The sequence below is a fragment of the Labrus bergylta genome, chromosome 17 (genome assembly GCF_963930695.1).
Source record: "Labrus bergylta chromosome 17, fLabBer1.1, whole genome shotgun sequence".
Taxonomy (NCBI): Eukaryota; Metazoa; Chordata; class Actinopteri; order Labriformes; family Labridae; genus Labrus; species Labrus bergylta.
In genome coordinates this window covers 15446082-15464949 of record NC_089211.1, presented here as the reverse complement: position 1 = coordinate 15464949, position 18868 = coordinate 15446082, and the positions used below count along the sequence as shown (strand labels likewise).

At 38.4% G+C, this 18868-nt stretch overlaps 3 protein-coding genes across 3 annotated transcripts; all 3 read left to right on the top strand.

Moving 5' to 3' along the window:
• The first annotated feature begins 1608 nt into the window (after window positions 1-1608).
• LOC110001827 (heat shock protein beta-1) lies at window positions 1609-3910 on the top strand. The gene is made up of 3 exons (XM_020657349.2): window positions 1609-2232; window positions 2344-2407; window positions 3160-3910. Exons 1-3 carry the CDS (start codon window positions 1842-1844, stop codon window positions 3317-3319), a joined length of 615 nt encoding a protein of 204 aa, XP_020513005.1. The 5' UTR covers window positions 1609-1841; the 3' UTR covers window positions 3320-3910.
• A 2271-nt stretch (window positions 3911-6181) lies between these two features.
• Window positions 6182-13666, top strand: taok3b (TAO kinase 3b). The gene is made up of 8 exons (XM_020657346.2): window positions 6182-6941; window positions 7582-7818; window positions 7922-8050; window positions 8187-8390; window positions 8763-9002; window positions 9444-9656; window positions 9768-9950; window positions 11560-13666. The coding sequence occupies exons 2-8, from the start codon at window positions 7633-7635 to the stop codon at window positions 11719-11721; spliced, it is 1317 nt and encodes a 438-aa protein (XP_020513002.1). The 5' UTR covers window positions 6182-6941; window positions 7582-7632; the 3' UTR covers window positions 11722-13666.
• Window positions 13667-14246: 580 nt separating this feature from the next.
• m17 (IL-6 subfamily cytokine M17) lies at window positions 14247-18615 on the top strand. The gene is made up of 3 exons (XM_020657350.3): window positions 14247-17103; window positions 17552-17700; window positions 17834-18615. Exons 1-3 carry the CDS (start codon window positions 16965-16967, stop codon window positions 18305-18307), a joined length of 762 nt encoding a protein of 253 aa, XP_020513006.2. The 5' UTR covers window positions 14247-16964; the 3' UTR covers window positions 18308-18615.
• Window positions 18616-18868: the final 253 nt, after the last annotated feature.

The following is an 18868-nucleotide window of genomic DNA, read 5'->3' as shown; positions in this document are numbered from 1 at the left end:
TTTATTTTCAAACAGTTTACACAGCTCTCAGATGTATGTTAAATTTCTTGCTAAAAAGTCCTCTGATCCTGTATTTGGTCATGCCTACAAACCCCTCTATTTCAGCCCTGCTCAGAACAGGCTGTTTCTGTGTCTGTAGCTTTAAATGCAAATGAACTGTGTCTGACCACGCCCCTCTGGAAGGGTGATGTGGCTTAGGCTTTCTTGCATTACGCCCAATGTTAACATTGAGAAGGCAGAGTCAGAGGGCAGAACAAACACCTAGCTGTGGGAGTGTAACAAACCCGGGGGTAGGGGTTACTGGCCTTTGTGATGTCATGAAGGCAAAATCTCCAAACAGCCTTTTGGGGAAACATTTTCTGGAAAGTGGAGCATGCTAAAAAAAGACAGAGAAAATTGACTTTTCTCAACATTGGGTTTTTTTCAGACAAGCTAGGGACACACATTAGTGTTAGAAAATCATGTTAAAGTGTATTTTGCAAAATATGTGACCTTTAACCTAAAGAATTGGAGCTTTAACTGTTGCAAAGCTGTTTCCAAATGTGTGAATTGATCAAAAATTGTGTGAATAGATTTTTCATTTAAACTCTGCCGCTCACATCACACAGTAATGCCAAATAACTTCAATATAATGAAAACTGAAGTAATGAAGGAAAAGGGAGCCAAAGCACTAACTAATGGCACATCTTATGACACTTACAGCCAAATTATGAAGAAGAAACACAATTCCAGGCTGCTGTTTGAGATTTAGGTGTTAAAGAGGTTTCCCAAAGTATTGGTGTAAAGATTATATCCTTTATCCGAATTATCATATATAACATTTTCAACATCTAACGTGCAGGAATTTCTGACTTGTTTACCTTTAACTTTCCACTCAGTTTCCATTTCCATTGCCTAACTTACTTTTCAAATCTTGTTGACTGTTGATCTACAAGCTCACATTCTGGGTTTACCCACAATATGTAGCATTTACTGGAATGAACCTGCTAAGATAAGATGGTGGTGCTGAGCATCATGCATCTTTGTATTTCTACCATGCTGTGCTCAATCCTGAGCTGCTAATATATTTGGCTAATGCTCTGGATGAACACTAATGGAATGTAACATTAATAAAAAACATTTCTCTCTGATGGGGAGTAGTTGGATTTATGTCTCGAAGGCTGGGGTCATTATTTGTTCAACATAGCACATGAGGTCGTAGCTCTAGATGCAAAATTCCTCACAATCACTCAACGGCATCACTCATCCAGTTCCTCTTTCTATTTTTTTTTTTTTTTTTATCAAACAGGACTTAAGCATTATAAATTCCCCTACCGACACATGACCATGTTATTTAGTCTTGAGTGTTTTCATTCAACCTTTCCTTTAGAGACAAGCTGTGTTGTTTACTGCGTTACTGAATGTCCTGGCTGTTCCCTCACACAACACAAGGCTGTGATTTCTCTGGACAAAGGGCACCAGTATGTGACAAGACTGCAAAGGCCAGTGCTGTATAATCCATCTGCTTGTTGCCCTCAGAGTCACTCACCAACAACTTGCCACAGACTCTCCAGAGATATAAATACAAATAATTAGCATGATCCTCTCCAGGTCCCGGGGCAACCAGGGAGTAACACCACAGCTCATTCTCGACCCTTAGATCACAAGTGTCAAAATGAATCAGCTGGGTATATAAAGTGCCTGAGCACAGGAGCCTTTTCCTCAGACCTCAAGCTCACTGTCTGTTGAACTCCTTTTAGTTAAGCGTCAAGCTCATAAATCGAGACTTGTTTGTGCGGGTGGAGCTTCAGGCTAACAGTTTCAGCATCCTCCTCCCTTATTTTGAACGGATTTTCTAAGATATGGGTGACCAAAATAAAGAACTATCCCGTCCCATTTTCCGCCGAGATGTCAGGTGGGACCCTTTCCCAAACTGGACTCAGCCAAACCTCATCTTTGCCCAGGATTTTGGCCTCCCTCCTTTCCTTGACTCCAGTGATCTGGACTGGTTAAACTGGGCGAAGAGGAGAATGGCATCTTTCTCCTGGCCTGGGTATACACAAACTCCTCTTCTGCCTCCGTTTTGTGGTCAGCGCCCTGCACCGGTGAATGAAAAGGGTGTGAGGCAGCTGACAGGTGGAGTGTCAGAGATCCAGACAGGGCAGGACAGCTGGAGGATTAAACTGGATGTCAATCACTTCTCACCTGAGGAAATTACAATCTCAACCAAGGAGGGTTATTTGCAAATATCAGGTATATTAAAAAGGCCTGTTTTTTCCATAAGCTGTTTGTAAAATGTGACACAAATATTGTAATAAGTTAACATTCTTTGTGCACATACTGAAGCTTTATTGTTAATACTAGGGAATCATGAGGAAAAGCAGGATGAGCATGGATCGGTTTCAAGGTGCTTCACCCGGAAATACAAGTAAGTTACATTGAGAATAAGACAACTTTGTTACTTTAAATCAATTGTCGTAGATCTCTGTTAGATTAAATATGGTTGCTGTGTATTATATGAAAAGATTAGGAATATAAACTAATGGATAAACTTGTAGGAAGGCTATATAAACATGGATACAAAATAACAAGGCAAAAAGTAAAGACTGTGGAGCCCCGGAAGTGGAAAAAGATAATTTCATATCTTGTGCATACACAAAAATTACCTTCAGGAATACCTTGTGCACACAACTGATCTTGTTTACACAAGATTTTTGTATTTCTCCTACAAAATTCTAACCTTTTGCATAGGATAATTATCTTGTTCTACAGGATAATAACTTGTTCCCACAAGATTATAACTAGCTCACACAAGATAACAACTTCTTATTATCACATGTTTGCACAGGACAATAACTTGTTTGTGCCCATGATCATTATCCAACAACTTATTTGAACATGATAATCATCTTGTAAGAGAAAGATTACTTTTCTCTTTGTCATGATGCTCTTGATGTTGTGTGTGAAGCATTTTGAATTGCCTTGTTGCCGACATATGCTACAGACTTTTCTTAACTTGACCATACAAAATAAAAAAGATCCCTCTCTGTGACTTGCAGGGCTTCATTACGGTAAATACTTCAAACCTCCAAAATGTCTCGACTGGACAAGATGATTTTTGATGTGTGTGATTTGTAGATGATGATGTTCGATGGTGATAAACTTCTTTATTTCTTTAAGGCTGCCACAGGGAGTTGACCTGCAGCACATCAGTTCTTCTCTCTCTGGTGACGGCGTGTTGTCCGTAGAGGCCCCCACCCCCGGGACGTCCCTCAGTGAAACAACCAATGAGATCGTAATTCCGGTGCAGATCAGACAGACACAGGACGGTGAAGAGTGACAGTAGTGAGCTGACTTTGGGTCTACAGTTAAATGTGGCCCTCATTGTTTGTTGCTTCATTGTTTGTAAGCTTTGACATAAGAAAAGAGATAATTGTTTGTTAGAGTACAGCAGTCAATGAAATTTACTGAAATAGTGAGTTTTCATGCTAAGAGGTTCCTATATAATACTAATTAAATGCACACGGAGCAATACCTCTCAGAAGTGACTCTGAACATAAAGTGTTTTTTTGCACGTCAACTCTAAAGGGTTGGCATGGCCTTCGTTTTAAAACATAATGTAATGTGTTTTTCCTTGCACTTTTTAAGTCTTTATTTAGAAAAACAACAACGACAAACTTGTCAGCTTTTTAAGGGTGATACAGTAGTTGCTGACTATTACATTACAAGTAATTCTGCTTGTGTGTATCAGGGTAATATAGTAGAAAATGAATCATATACATGCATTGTATTTGTTTTAAAAGCTGCAGATCTATTTTGTGTTCGTACTAAGAGTTGCACACTGCTGCATTGAATGAGCAGCCATAATGAACATTTTCTATCTTCGGCACATGTAAGCTTCTGCCATGAAAATAAACAAATACATTCTTTATGAGTGTCTTTCCTTACTTATAATTTTCCTTAACAGATAAGAGGACCAATTCAGTCAGTATAATCTTAATTAATTATGAATCTTTGCTCCTTTTGTCATAGTTTATCCAATTTTTGTCAAATGTACCACCAGAGGGCACTAACAGTCCTGTTTGGTTTGATATTTGGACACTGCTTTATTTTTTTGTATGAGTACAATTTTCACTCTCTAGATTTCCTCCAAATTAGCCCCCCCAAAAAATCTGTTTGAAATCACTGCGGTCATGTAGCGTTCTTGAGGACATCATTGCCAGGAGCTCGATGAAATGAAGGTATTCGGCAATCGAGAAACTGTGATGATGTAATGATTCAGCTCTGACAGTTCAAGACAGCTTACAAGGTAAAGGGTAACCGATAGATACAAAGCGGATCTGATGAAGGCCACCCAAAAGGCAACAGTGACATCTAGTGCTTTACCTGAATATTACACACAAAGGGAACCTAGAGAGAGATTGTTTTGTTTTTTACTCACTCAGTGTCAACAAATAGATCATTCATGACAGCAGAGTTAGATGTTATTGTTTGAATTACAGAAGGAGCAGTTAAAAAGCACACTGTTATCGACATAAATGACGTGTGTCAACAGAACCCTTAAAATAGACCCCCCTAATCTATGATAAACATTGCTCATATTAACAGGGATGAAGAACTGTTTGATTTTTCATTCATCTGCTGATCGCCCCTAAGTGTCTTTAAAATCAGAACTATAATTTTAAAGATTATATTAGTGGAGGACAGGGTTGGTAGCCAATCATATTTGAGCTGCTTCACTTGCTTTCAGACAGCCACTCACTGTGTTACACCATAGAGGAGCTTGTTTGGGTCAGAAGGTGCCATAGCAAGGTAATCAATAAAACATATTTTTCCGACCATTGCAAAGATGCAACATGTCGGCATTTCACTGGGCTGTTCAAAGAGTGGTCACTATAAGACTTCATCATCTCTGGTGATTGAATGTGGCCAGCAAGCTGAATTTAAGAATAAAAACCGACCTAACAACAGTTTTGCAGCGATCATTTTTACTGAAGATTGTAGAAACAACCCTACAAAAATTGTTTGAAATATTTTGCATTGGATTACTGGAATTAAAGGTACAAATCTGCAAAACTTGGGTGCAAGCATTAAAATAGGTATAAGGCGATGTCATTATGATTACAGACAAACATTAAGTGATATAGAAACCAAAAATTAGCTATTAAGTTTTATTGGAGTTATTTGAATATGGTATGCACCAAATTTGTTGTAGATAAGATAAATTATTAAACTAAGGCAAGCAGGCAATGCTTTTTTCTGCACTTGCCAAAGGGGTAGTGTAAAAAAGGCCACAGTTCCTCAAGTGTCCACTTGAGGCTGGCTACAAAAGCCTACACAGGAGTCCTCATTAGGTTCCAGAACAAAAACTGTACATGGTTTGAATTTTCTTATAATTTAGCCTTTAGGATGATATTAAGGCTAAGCGTTTTATTAAATGATTAGGAAAAGGCTGACTTGACTATGAGGTTTGCACATACTGATTGTAGGAGGCTTAAGCTCAACTCTACCTTTTTTCCTGTTATTAGACTGATTGAAAGTTATGTTGAGATAGCATTTCCAACATGGTAACCTTCTTAGTTGGGCTTCAAAATGCGTCTTCAGAAACCAATGAGTGAGGTCAATAAGGTCATGTTTTATACAGTCTATATATGACCAGAAGATAAGTTTCCCACACAATCCAAAATGGCAATGGACGGCTATTTTATAGGTGCAAATCTGTTGAACTAACATCGTGCAGTGAACACAATGTGCTTTTCTTAAATGTACAGTTAGCCTATTTACTAACTGTACAACATGCAGACACCTAACTGACCACATGGTGTCACTATGCCATTTTTTTCAGGTGCACTATTCAGGTGGTGCACCTGTCCATACACCTATGCCTATGAATAATGTATTGAGATTTCCACTTTCAAGCATTACTCCCATGGACTAATCATTTTATTTATTTAAACTCCTAACATGAGATAATATTATTATTTTAAAAAAAAACCAACAACATTGCAATATGTAACAACAGCCTGCAGAGCGTGATAGTTCTGAATAATCTCCCAAAAGTGACACTAATTTCATTTACTTTAAAATTAGCTCCAAGAATACGAAAATCTTATCAGTATGTGTAGGAATAAAAGGGGGGAGACAGCGTGAGATGAGGCTGTAGTATTGCGGTGTCTCTTTAAAGGAAGGGGGAGTGTAGAAGAGGGACAGAGGAAAGAGATGAATAGAAGGCACCAGAACCACCTACCATGACCAAGTGCGCTGTAAATGTAGGACAGAAATTGGAGTGGAATACAAACGGATCATCAAGCGACATATTCGAGGGAAAACCATGTTTGGATGTGCCTTATCTGAATCTGATCTTTTTAAATATGCTACTACATGCAACCATTGGAACACAGGGAAAGTGTTTTTCCTCCCCACCGTTTCTTGCATTTTGAAACGGAAAAGGAGAGTGGCAGTAAAATTCAACCCTGTGTTATCTTTCTCCGATTATCAATGGTAGGCATTGCATAATTCACCCTTTTCCACCGGAGCCGTTTGGTTCCTTCTCTTTGGGAAAAGGGGGACGCCGGATAAAAAAGACGACTACATCTAGAAGCTGCCTTCTCGGTGGTGCCTGCAATTGTTTGGCTATGTCCTTTTCTCTCGTAGGAAGAACTTGTAGCCAGTAGCGGGGGATCAAGCAGGGGAAGGATGCATTTAAAGCTGGATGTGTGCTGCATTCAGGGAGATTCGGCAATAATAGCAGCTCTAGCAAAATCGGCGAGTGCGGAGGGCCTGGGAAGCACCCAGCCCCACTATCTCCTCCTTTTCCTCCCCCCCTGCAGGACCATGCTTGCGTGAGGGATGAGGCTGTGCACAGGGACACCAGGCCAGAGCTGCGGCCTACTTCTCACAAGAGCCGGTCTCTCGACTGCAAGATCTGTGAACACATTGCCACCATCAAATCAGCATCTTTGGTACGCAGCTCATACTCTTTCCCTGCTTATGCATTACATCGCGCGCGTGTGTCTGTGTGCGTGCGTGCGTGTGTGAGTGTATGTGCGCGTGCTGGCGGCGGGGGGTAAGGAGGAGAGGGGAAGGAGAGGGGTGTCTGTGTTCTCAGCTGTACATCTGTAGTCATGGCAACCAGATCCTGTTAATGGATGTCATTTTTTCCATCCTCAGCTTCCCTCTCTGCCTCTGCTTTCATGTGTGTTGTTGCATTTATATCTTTTCCATAAAAATCCCTGCCTGATGTCTACCCCCAGTTTGGATTTTGTCAAGTTGTAAATGCTGCATTTCTCTGTCTATTCTCATTAAAATTCTAAATGTAGCCTATTTCACAGTTTGTCCCATATGGTTCCACATACACTTTACTTATTTATCAGAAATGGTGCTGACGAGATTTATTAAACCATGTTGCCTCTTTTTTTTTTTTTTTTAACCAGGACTGGATTTATTAAGAATGTAAATGAAATTACACAGTTGAAGCTCTTTAAATCTAGGAACTTTCCTTTTTTGTGAGTATGAACCTTAAAAGCAGTGGCTGTCCTTCACAACAGAAATATCTCACGTTAACTTATCTATCTACCGTCTTCCTTTTTTCTTTCTCCCCAGGTCATCAGGTAGATCCAGGAGCATGAGCAGGACTTTGAGCTGCGGGAGCAGATGTCTGGGTATAAGCGCATGCGGCGGCAGCACCAGAAGCAGCTGATCGCCCTGGAGAACAGGCTAAAGGCCGAGATGGATGAGCATAGGCTCCGGCTGCAGAAGGAATTAGAGACACATGCAAACAACACTTACATTGAGCTGGAACGACTGGCCAAACGGCACGCTGCTCAAACTGACAAAGAGGTATGGGAATGACAAAGTGATTTAAGTAACTTCATGTCAAACTTATGGCTATTAACAGATCAATGAAGGGTGCTTATTTTCATATTTGAACGTTTCTTCACAGATGAAGTCAGTTGCAGCAGAAGAGAGGAGGATACAGCAACAGATTGTTGCTCAGCAAAAGAGAGAGCTGACTTCTTTCTTGGAGGATCAGAAAAAGGAGTACAGGATTTGCAAAGATAAGATCAAAGACGTCAGTGACATGAACAAATATAGTGCAATGAGCATTATTTCAAACATTTCATCTGTGGAACATTAAACCAACATTATAAGTCATTGTCTTCAGTTGATCACGCTCATGTAACTCTTTATTTGTGTGTGTTTTACAGGAGATGAGTGAAGACCCTTGTACACCCAAGGAAGAGAAGCAGGAGCGTCTGTCCAGGCACAAAGAAACAATACAGCGCTCTCAGGCGGAGGAAGAGGCTCACCTGCTGGCCCAGCAGAGGCTGGTCTACGACCGCAGCTGCAGGGCCCTCAAACGCCGGAGTCTGATCAGGAGGCATGAGTTTGAACAGGAGCAACTCAGAGAGGTAATGTCATTTCCTACAAAACAGATCACAATGTAAACATCAAAAGACTACAATTCACTTTTCAGGTAAATTGTAAAAGGTGCTGAAAAGTATTTGTAGGCTGTAGGCTAAACCACTACATATGGCTAAGCAATTAACAATTTTATGTGTGACATGTTATCTTAACTTATTAAACTTATTATCATTAAAGAAACCTGTCATCTAAATCAGTTTAAAGAAGAAAACTATATTTTATACTTTATTAAATTTGGAACTTAAAAAAAAGAGGACCTAACTCAGATCTCTGAGGAACACCAAAAAAACAGCTGAACCAATCAGGATCATCAGTTGTATTTTTTTAAAAATAAAATTGCAAACAATCCCCTGTCCCAGGAGCTGAACAAGAAGAGGACTCAGAAGGAGATGGAGCACGCGCTGATGATCCGGCAGGACGAGTCCACACAGGACATGGAGCGCAGGCAGCTGCAAATGCTCCAGAAGCTGCGCATTGAGCTCATGAGGCTGCAGCACCAGACGGAGCTCGAAAACCAGGAGGAATACAACGGGAGGCGGCAGAGAGAACTACACAGGAAACACACTCTGGAGCAGCGGCAGCAGCCCAGAAACCTCAAGGTGTGAACATCTTTCTCTTTGCTTCAATGTTGTTATCCAGCGTTCTCCAGTTATCTTTGTGACATATATTAGACCAGAGGGAACTTGAATATCTTTGAATAATTTGAATATTCTCTTTTCCCTTAATCTATTGACCTTATTGCTTAGTTTTATCTTAAATTGAAAATTGAGAATTTTCTGTATGAAAATGCAACGTTCAAAGGCATTAAAACAAACTATAAAAATATTCACCTTTACCTATTAATCCAATTTAGAATGGTTTTCTCTGTAGTCATATCTTGAAAACAAAGTGGAATTAGTCAAATTAAGAGAGAGACTGCAGGAAAGAGTCACATAACTAACTGATAAACTATTTTGCATCAGTTAAAATCCATGTTTACCTCTAACAAAAGTGGGTTAACATCAGAACAGAAGATTAATTTGTCAATTAACCTGATGTAGGCGCTGGAGATGCAGATCAAGAAACAGTTCCAGGACACTTGCAAGGTGCAGAACAAGCAGTACAAAGCTCTGAGGAACCATCAGCTGGAGGTTTCTCCCAAAGGCGACCATAAGAACATCCTTAAGAGCCTTAAAGAGGAGCAGACACGCAAGCTGGCCATACTAGCTGAGCAGTACGAGCAGAGCATCAACGAGATGATGGCCTCACAAGCGGTACGGAGATCCTATAATGCCCCAGTTTTGACCTGTAGTTTTATAAATGAAAGACAACCTGTGCCTGTAGTAAATGTGTTTATAACTACCCCAGTGTGTCTTGGTACGTAGATGCGATTAGACGCAGAGCAGGAAACAGAGTGCCAGGCTCTGAAGCAGCAGCTGAAGCAGGAGATGGAGCTTCTGGACGCCTACCAGAGAAAAACCCAGTCACAGATGGAGACCCAACACGAGCGAGAGCAGCAGAAACTCGAGCAGAAGGTGTCCATACGCAGAGCGCACCTTGAACAGAAGGTAGGTTTAAGTTCGAAGACATTTTAAAATATTTTATATAAATGCAGCATGATGTCATACTCTATAAAAAGTGATACCATAAGGATGGTAATGAACATGTATAACTAGAAAGATACCTCCTAACATAACTACATTATTTCGAGCAGCAGCAGATACGATGTTAGATTTTACAATTTAGTGCTCTTCTATTGCCCCCTAGAGGCCACAATCATGATCATGATGATCATTATAACCAGCAATACTAACTTTTATTGGGGGCACTCGTTTTTTTGTTCATTTAACCTGACAGGGTAAGACAGCGAAGGAAAATGGTGCAGACTCACTGTGCAAACTCAAGTCCCAAAGAGACAACCCGCTCAGTACTGCTGCTCTCTTGTCTTGAAATTACGAGTATATTCAATGAAACCTGCACCCCAAAGGTTTTATTTACCTCATGATATATCACAGTTTTCTTTAAAAGCATTATTTTGACATGATTATAGAAAAAAAACATTGCGTGGATGGTCTGGACCACACCTTCAGCTGCTTGCAAAGCATGCTGGGATAGCTCACAGTGCAGAGGAAGCTGGCGGTGCCACTTTTTTAAATTTTTTAACAGTTTTCACTCTCATTATGTAAAAATTATTTAAAGTAAACAGTAATATACTGTTTAGTAAAAACCTTCAGGAGTGCAGTTTTCCTCAATTTAAGACAAAGCAGCAGGATGACTCTCTCCGTGCCTTGGATAGGTGTGTTTGGATCGCACCATTTAGTCTTCCATGCAGGTGTCACAGCTCATACAAATGTAAGGAGAAATTTAAATGAAAATTCCAACAGATATCCATGATCTCCAGAGAATAAATTCTGATGAATTTAAGGAATTTCTTGACCTTAACTCTCATGAGACCTATTGTATAAAGGTCTCAATATTGCATAAACTCTGCTTAACATTCATGTCTACTTCTGGTTTTGGTGCCTTATCATGTTGAAATATGTCCAAGTATAGCACCTTTTTAACATTTAAACAAACTAAACTAAGAGGTCAAATATGATTTACATTACACCTGTAGGTTTTTCGTGTATGATTAGAAACGCTCAGAGCAGGTAGCTTTGTTGTTGACTCTTTTTTTGTTTCTTCTTTCTTCAACTATGTAGACATAGATGAGAAGTACTAAACCCTTTGCCACAAACTGAACATTTGATCAACTTGGCATATACCACAGACAGTAGCACCGCAACTACGAAACATTCCTTCATTAATGAACTTTGCTGACTAACATGATGTTTGTTTGGTAAAGAGACTATTAAGAGAAATACACAAGTACCATTAATAGAAACATTTTCACTGCAAAGATAATTATAATAGTTGAAATTTAGTGGAGTTTTCAAAATGTACGTGCACGGTACAATAAATACACAAGAAATATCATCAAAGGATGTTTGGACTGTAACATTGTAAAATGTGTGTTCAAAGTACTGTCTTATAATGGCTAAGAAAAAGCAGCAAATTCTAAAATCTGATAAGGACTTTATTGATGAATATATTACTATTACAGTTACAGGATGATTTAATGCTCATATTGAGTGTCGATATAGAATAGAAACCACTGTAATTTTTCTTGAATAACAGATTGAAGAGGAACTGGCGGCCCTTCAGAAGGAGCGTACTGAAAAGATTAAGCACTTGTTGGAACGTCAGGACAGAGAAATGAACAATTTTGACAGTGAAAGTAGAAGCCTGGGCTTTGGCAGCCTGGGATCTCTGGACTTCCCCAAAGAAGACAACAGATGAAAGTGGATTTATCTCTAGAGGACAACATATCCATGCCGCTTTTCATGTCCATATGACCGTTTGTCACATCCACGTTGACAAAGCCGGATAACTCGACTCTCTATTGCTTTTCTTCTCTCATAGATATTGCATCTTTGACTTTGAGGTGTTAACATGCAATGAGAACTTCTTTTGTGAAACTTGAAGGGGGAAAGTAAAAAAACAAAAGACAACAACATGTCAATAAAACTCAAACCTAGTCAGTGTAACTCAAAACGTATGTGTTATAAATAAATAACAGACTCTTTCCTCCATGCCATTTCCTCCTTTTTGGTATGAATAAATCAGGAAATTTTAGTAAAATTGGCACTTTGATATGTTTAAGTAGAAACCCATCATGTTTGTATGATGCTAAATGTGTGTGCTACATGGAGGGACATTGTGGAATGTGAGCTGCGGACTTCCCCCGTGGTGTTAAGCTGCTTTGTCTTTTTGATTTCTTTATTTTAGTTTCTTCTAATGATTTAATGCTCTGAATGTGAATATTACTGTATGGGGTCACTGGATAAAGTCAGAGTTTATCTCTTCTTTTTTGGTCATACTTCCATATTGTGCTTATGCATACAGTATACTGTGGTCCCTCACTTTTCTAGGCAACAGTTCTTACCTTTTTTCTTTAATTTGATATGTAGGATCAATTGGCGTTAGCTTGATCGACCCATTTATCTTCTCACAACTCAAGATCCCACTTGGTAAAAACTGCTTATAATTGCATGCACTTTAAGGACAAATTCAGGTTGTGAAGTGAAGCATGAATCTGTCAGAGATTTTAGCTGTTTGTAAATAAAAGCATTTTTTGTTTTTGTTTCGTTATAAGCCTATGGATACTGGACATAAGCGCCATATTTGATATGATAATTTCACAATTGCCTTTCTTTAAGTTGTGCCTGAAGCGGAGTTAAGTTACGTGTTTGTTCTATCTATATTTTATTTATTGATTTACTTACTGAGGCCGGCACCATTTTGTTTTGGTTTCATCTAAACTTTGTGAATCATTAAATGTTCACTAATCAAAGTTCTTGTAAAGGAAAAATGGTGAGAATTGTGCTGTATAACTTTTGATATGAATATTTGTACATGAGAATATAGCTAGAACATACAGAGACTTTGGTCTATTACTGATAACAGAGCTTAAAAATAATAAAGACTTTGCTTCGTTTTTGTTTCATAATATAGAGATATGGTCATACGATAGCTCAATATATCGCTAAGTCGAATCACTAGACTCTCAGATTGTATAAATGCTGATGAATGGAACCACAGACTTCTTATAATATCAGTATGATGATCTTTATGGGATGGATGCTTCTAAAAGAGCAAATACAACTACATGTGGGTCCAGATTGCATTTGAGTAATTAGTGTCTAATGATCAGATTTACATATTTTTTGCCATGTTCATAATGGTCATTGAACAGGTTGCACAATGTTTCCATTTATATTGAATGGAAAGATAATTGTTTGGTGCTTAATTTCTAATATCACCTTTAGCCTTGTAGTTTTCGGTCTAAGACTAAGAGAGACAATTGATTTTTACAAAATGTAAAACATTCTAAGACCCCCTATGAGTCAAAACAGTCCGAAGTTTTTCAAACACTCATGACGTATTTAGAGTACCCCATGCAGTGAAACACTCGAAAATGAAGTATATGTATGAATAATAAATACTATTTTATCACGGGTCAGTTTTTTGAAACATTGTTTAATGTGGTGGTCTTGAATGCAACCCTGTTACGTTCAGCAGGATCTTTCTCTGTTTTTATTTTTCATTTGAAAGCCACAACTTGTATTAATGTTTGGTCATTTTCCTCACAGGGCTGAAAGATGAAAGCTGTCCCTTGTATTTAAAAAAAAAGTATTTTAAATGGAGGAATTACAATGACATTAAATTTCTGATGGCAATAGAACTTAAATGCTCTTGTTTTACACGCAGAAACCTAAATTCTGAATTTATTATGTTTGACCAGAGTGTGTTCTGAATTTTGAATGGCTCCTCAAGATTTTTCAGCCTTTTACATTTTCACAAACTTTCTGAAATTTGATGAAAACGTTTCTCATAATATGCAGTATGGCCTTTTGTCTGGTCACGTATAACTGAAGCCTTTGCGGACAAATGGTTCCATAAATAAAAGTGCTATTGGGGTGCTTGAATGAGGTTTGCCTGAGAGCTTCAGAACAGTTATGAACCTTACAATTGTGTGGATTTTACGTTATTACAAAGATGTATTTCGTTAGAATAAAGGGGACTTTCCTAAACAACCTTATTCACCATTTCCTGTGCAGTTCAAAGACAAAATAAAAAGAGATTCTGTGAAAAAAAGGAGTCTCGGTCGACATCCTGCATCATCAAATTGTCAGTGCGTTTCATATGTTGATGAATTTGAATTCCTTGTAATGCTCTCTTATGTGGTCTGGGACTTCTCACTTTTGCTTTTGTTTGGTTTAAAATGACTTCTGTGACCTATGTTGTGCTACTTGTGATGATTTACTGTAAATCTACAAACATGCAGGTCAAAAAATAACCCTAACCCTAAAGGGGAACTAGAGGTGAGAAGGAGCCTCCAGGGTATTCAAGGCTTCCTAGCAGTAAGGGCTTGCTTTAGGTGTTGATTTTGAGTTTTTTTAGCTTGCCTGTTTTGTATTTGCTGGCAGGAATCCAACTGTACAATTTTCTTTGAATTGTCAACGTCTGCAGTTGCCTTCTTCACCACAACCCCTCCTTATTTTACTCTGGGGTAACTGGAAAGCCCCAAGGTTGACAGAAGCGCAGTAAGCTTTTACCTTAAGTAGTGCTGACAGGGGTTGTGGTGTGTTGAGTTTCTACTGACTTTTGTCAAGTAGTCGTGGTTTCACAGCAATGCATCATGCCTCAAACAAAGACTTGATGCCCTTCAAAATAATACAAGATCACACCAGCTATTAAAGAGCATTTTTAAATGCATAGATATGTAGCTTGATCCTTCATATGCACATGAGCCATTGTCCTCTTACCTCATACTTGAGGTAAAAAGTTCATTGTCAGTGTTGAACTGTTGTGTTTTTTGACTGCAGATCATGTAATTCAATGTATCCCACTAATCATTATCAATTCACCACTTCTCAATTGGGCATCAGTAAAAACTCTGGAGTGATATTTGCCAATATTTAAGTTAAAACAACATATTTTATAATAACTCCTTAAATTGTGATACAACAGCTAATGTTAGCATCATCCACATACTAGCTAACATAACGGTTAGCTGGAAGCTGATCAGAACTACACTTTCATTTGCTAGTTTTACACTCTGCAATAGGAAAGTTAGGAATGAAGTTTAACCACTAATGTAGAAATAGCTACTCACTCTAATACTAGCTCTGTTAATTTCCTTTGATAGATGTCCTTAATTCAGCGTTTATTTGTATAGCGCCAATTCCTAACAAATGTTAGGCTATCTCAAGACGCTTTACAAAAAGAGCAGGTCTAGACCATACTATTTATTATATTAAGAAGGTCTCTCCACATTTGAATTATCTTTAAATTGCTTATAAAACAAGTTGGTGAAACGATAAATACGTATTCTACCTAGAACTAGCTAGTTAGTGGTTCAATGCTAACATTAGCTGTATAACACTAGCTAATGAGTCATCACATCTGATGATTTCTTATGAAAGATGGCGGATGTCCCTCCAGAATTTTACTGCATTTTTTTCTTTGAATTTCTCATAAATTAAGTTGTGGTGAGATGATAAACATTTTAAGCCTATGTAGCATTAGCTAGTTAGTGGTTCAGTGCTAGCTGTTGTCTAATACCAGCTTTGTTGGGATCCTTTAAAAGATGGCCCCTCTCTTTTTACTATCAATTTTTAAACCAAGAATGATGTCAAATTGTCTTAACATCTGTATGACTACGAATGAGAACAGGTTAAATATGATCATTCATTATTTGTCCTACCCATTCTTTGTGTGACATCAAAGGAAAATAGCACCCATGTGAGGGCTAATTAACCCTTGTGATTCAGAAAGCTGGTTTATCATGTCACAGTGTCATGATTCCAGGTAGTTTTTTCCTGATTAGACAACACTTGAAAAACCCAATTTGTGATTTCCCCCTCATATCTTACATAATTATGCCCGAACAAATCACTTGAGGATGCAAAACTATCATCATATGTCATCTTTAAATCATCTTCAGAACGTGAGCACAGCTGGTCAGATGCATAAACTTGTGGCGTCATTGCACTGACACATCGCCTACATTAGCCAAGCAGACCCCCCCTTTTACGCACTTGTAAAAGTTTCTGATTGAGAAATGCATTTCCGCTGACCCTGGCCGCTTCCTGCTTAGATGCCAACATGGAAATTAATGTTGCAAAAAGACACACAAGGTCTGAGGAGCAGTTGTAACTGTTAAATTGATTTTTATTTTTATTTTTCAAAACAAGGTGACTAAACCTGTCAATATAAAGAGATGGACTAATACTTATAATCGGGGATTGGATTAATTCACACTTTTCCTTCATTTCAAACAATTTAACTTTAAAATACTCACGTCTCATCAAAACAAAGATGTTTATGTTTTTTATGCAGATTTCTTCCTTTGCTCAAGAGTTAACTTTTTATTTACTCATATAGATGCAAACTTTGTTGGTTATCATCTTCTTGGCACCCATATCTGCACGATTTGTGTTTTAATCACCCTAATTAAATCCATTTTTTGTGTTACATTTAACACTATACTTAATTCAATGAACATGTGTTTATGTTGAACTGAATTAACATGTACTCAAGTAATTTACTCTCCATATATAGAACGCAAAACAATTAGTTCATCACCTCACTCACACTCCCTAGAGGGCGGTATGAAATCATGTCACTAAAGTGTGTCAGAGGTTGCTTGACCTCAAATCCTTCAATAATGTCTGAGATCTGTCTGAATAAAGTAGGAAATGTCCCTCCTGGGATTTCAAAGTATCATATTCTGTATACTGTATCTTTCCATGCACAAATAAAAATGATTTCTATTAAAAATGCTACACTTTATAGTCAGACACGTAATAATGAAAGGATTACGTCCATACATGCCTGCTCACACACGAGGCATGTAGGGACGTTACCCACTTGTTATAATACAGAAGGAGAAAAAAAGTGTACATGTGAAAAAAAAGGAGGAAATTCTGGTAAATTTGGTTGCCTCACAAAGTGCACGTCATTTCCTCCTATGACAAATGTGGTTTCTGTCTTTTACAAAAGTTTTAAAGGAGTGTGATCATGACCAGTCCTTGCAATTTGCCTGTGATACCGAGTGGAGAATGAATGGTCATGTAAAGAGTATGCATTTTAGACAGTTTATGGAACCAGCAACAAGTAAGTTTTATAATAATTATCTAAGTATTCTTATCTAAAAAGACAAAACTAAATCTTAACTTTTGTTTGTGCATGCAGTTGTGGTTATTTTGTGTGACTATGTCTGAAGTCTGACTGAAGTTTCAGATCGAATTTTACTTCATGGTTTATTGAACAAAGTTTCATATTTCAGAATCAGTAAAGTAAAAAAAATTTTTTTTTTCTAGGCAAAATCTAAAGAGGCTGGCAATGCTCCACATCTTAATAAACCTTTTCCAGCCTTTAAATGTTTGTACAATTTTAATCTTTACTATATTAGAAGCTGTTTTTTTTCTTTTTTTTAACACACCTAAAGAATAGAAGATTCTATTTTTATCCCTCCTGCCATAAACTTGTGGCTTTACATCGAAGTTCCCCTGACCGACGGGATGTAGGAGAAACTAAACTGACCAGTTTCCTTTCTCCTCAGCATTACTCTCTCTCCTGCTGATTATGGCTGTTGATTCAACCCGAACTGTGGCAGCAAGCAGAAACGAGCAGTGTGGGAATTCTCTGCAACAGACTCTGAAGCTCACCAGACTCGTACAGAAGGAATCTGTTGACTTAATCAAAACATATGTGAGTATAGACATAAATCTGCTGTGTATTATTATTTTCTTTGCTGACCTTTTTACCTTCTTAGTAACTTGCCATTCATTTTCCTCTTTCAAATATGTGGATTATTTACATTTTATGCTTTGTTTGTCTGCAGAAAGCCTCTCAAGGAGAAATATCAGAGCTCCTCTGCAAGGTGTCTGTCTCCAGCGTCCCTGACCCCAACATCTCAGGCCTGGAGCCCTCAGAGAGAATAGTGAGCATCTACACACACCTCCAGGCCTTCGTCCCACATTTCAAACGTGTGTACGAGCAGCAGACGGACTTACAGTTGCCCACCAGCCCGCTGCTGGCCAGGCTCACCCGTGTCAGCACTCACAGCAGGAATCTGGCTACTCTTGTAAACCTCTTCTATCAGACCCTCTTCCCAAATGTTCCCATACCGGAGCCGGCGGGGGGGCCGACAGAACTACCTCCACCTCAGAATGTGTTCCAGCAGAAAGTCTATGGATGTGTGGTGCTGAAAACCTACAAGGAGCTTCTAGCAAATGTTTCAAGAGAGCTGAGGACTCTGAAAAGCAAAGTGTGCAGGAACAGAAAGAGGATACAAATAAACACATTCTACTTCTGAGGATGACCTAAGGCTGGCCCTAGTGGATCTACTCTCAACAACAATCATACTCATGTGTTTGATAAAGACTTTAAAATATAAGTGAGTATGAAGGTGGCTGGTACATCAGAGTAATGAAGCCTATTTATGGTATTTAATATTTATTTTTTGTTTGGTTCTGATACGGAAGAATGCTGATAAAAGGTCAAGAATGTAAAGGTATCAATATGTAGGTTGTGTATATTTAATTTGTCTAATGTAAGGTTCTCCTTTACTAATGTAAATGTATTGGCTGTTAAAGGATTATTAAAAGTTTATTTACAGCTGTACCTCTTTTGGCTTTTTATTAATTTGCTTGGTTACATCAATAATGGTCAATGTAAGCATCATAGCAGAGTCTGTTAAAGGCAATATGAAGCTTACACATGTTCAGGCATAGCATGCGTCTTCTATAAGCACAAATTACTGGATGACAATATATGTTAATTTGTGTCTCTTTGATTTTGTTAAACAATGTTAAACAATATAAAAATAGTGAATTTGGTGCCTTAAGCTCCATGTGCTGTGTCTTTCACAGACTGA

Excerpts from the sequence above, each read along its gene's own strand:
- taok3b (XM_020657346.2), top strand. The coding sequence starts at position 7,633 with ATGTCTGGGTATAAGCGCATGCGGCGGCAGCACCAGAAGCAGCTGATC. Across the intron at positions 7,819-7,921 it reads CTGCTCAAACTGACAAAGAG|ATGAAGTCAGTTGCAGCAGA; the intron begins GTATGGGAATGA and ends GTTTCTTCACAG. Across the intron at positions 9,951-11,559 it reads GAGCGCACCTTGAACAGAAG|ATTGAAGAGGAACTGGCGGC; the intron begins GTAGGTTTAAGT and ends CTTGAATAACAG.
- m17 (XM_020657350.3), top strand. The coding sequence starts at position 16,965 with ATGTGGTTTCTGTCTTTTACAAAAGTTTTAAAGGAGTGTGATCATGAC. Across the intron at positions 17,104-17,551 it reads GTTTATGGAACCAGCAACAA|CATTACTCTCTCTCCTGCTG; the intron begins GTAAGTTTTATA and ends CTTTCTCCTCAG. Across the intron at positions 17,701-17,833 it reads TTGACTTAATCAAAACATAT|AAAGCCTCTCAAGGAGAAAT; the intron begins GTGAGTATAGAC and ends GTTTGTCTGCAG.
- LOC110001827 (XM_020657349.2), top strand. The coding sequence starts at position 1,842 with ATGGGTGACCAAAATAAAGAACTATCCCGTCCCATTTTCCGCCGAGAT. Across the intron at positions 2,233-2,343 it reads GGGTTATTTGCAAATATCAG|GGAATCATGAGGAAAAGCAG; the intron begins GTATATTAAAAA and ends TGTTAATACTAG. Across the intron at positions 2,408-3,159 it reads TGCTTCACCCGGAAATACAA|GCTGCCACAGGGAGTTGACC; the intron begins GTAAGTTACATT and ends TATTTCTTTAAG.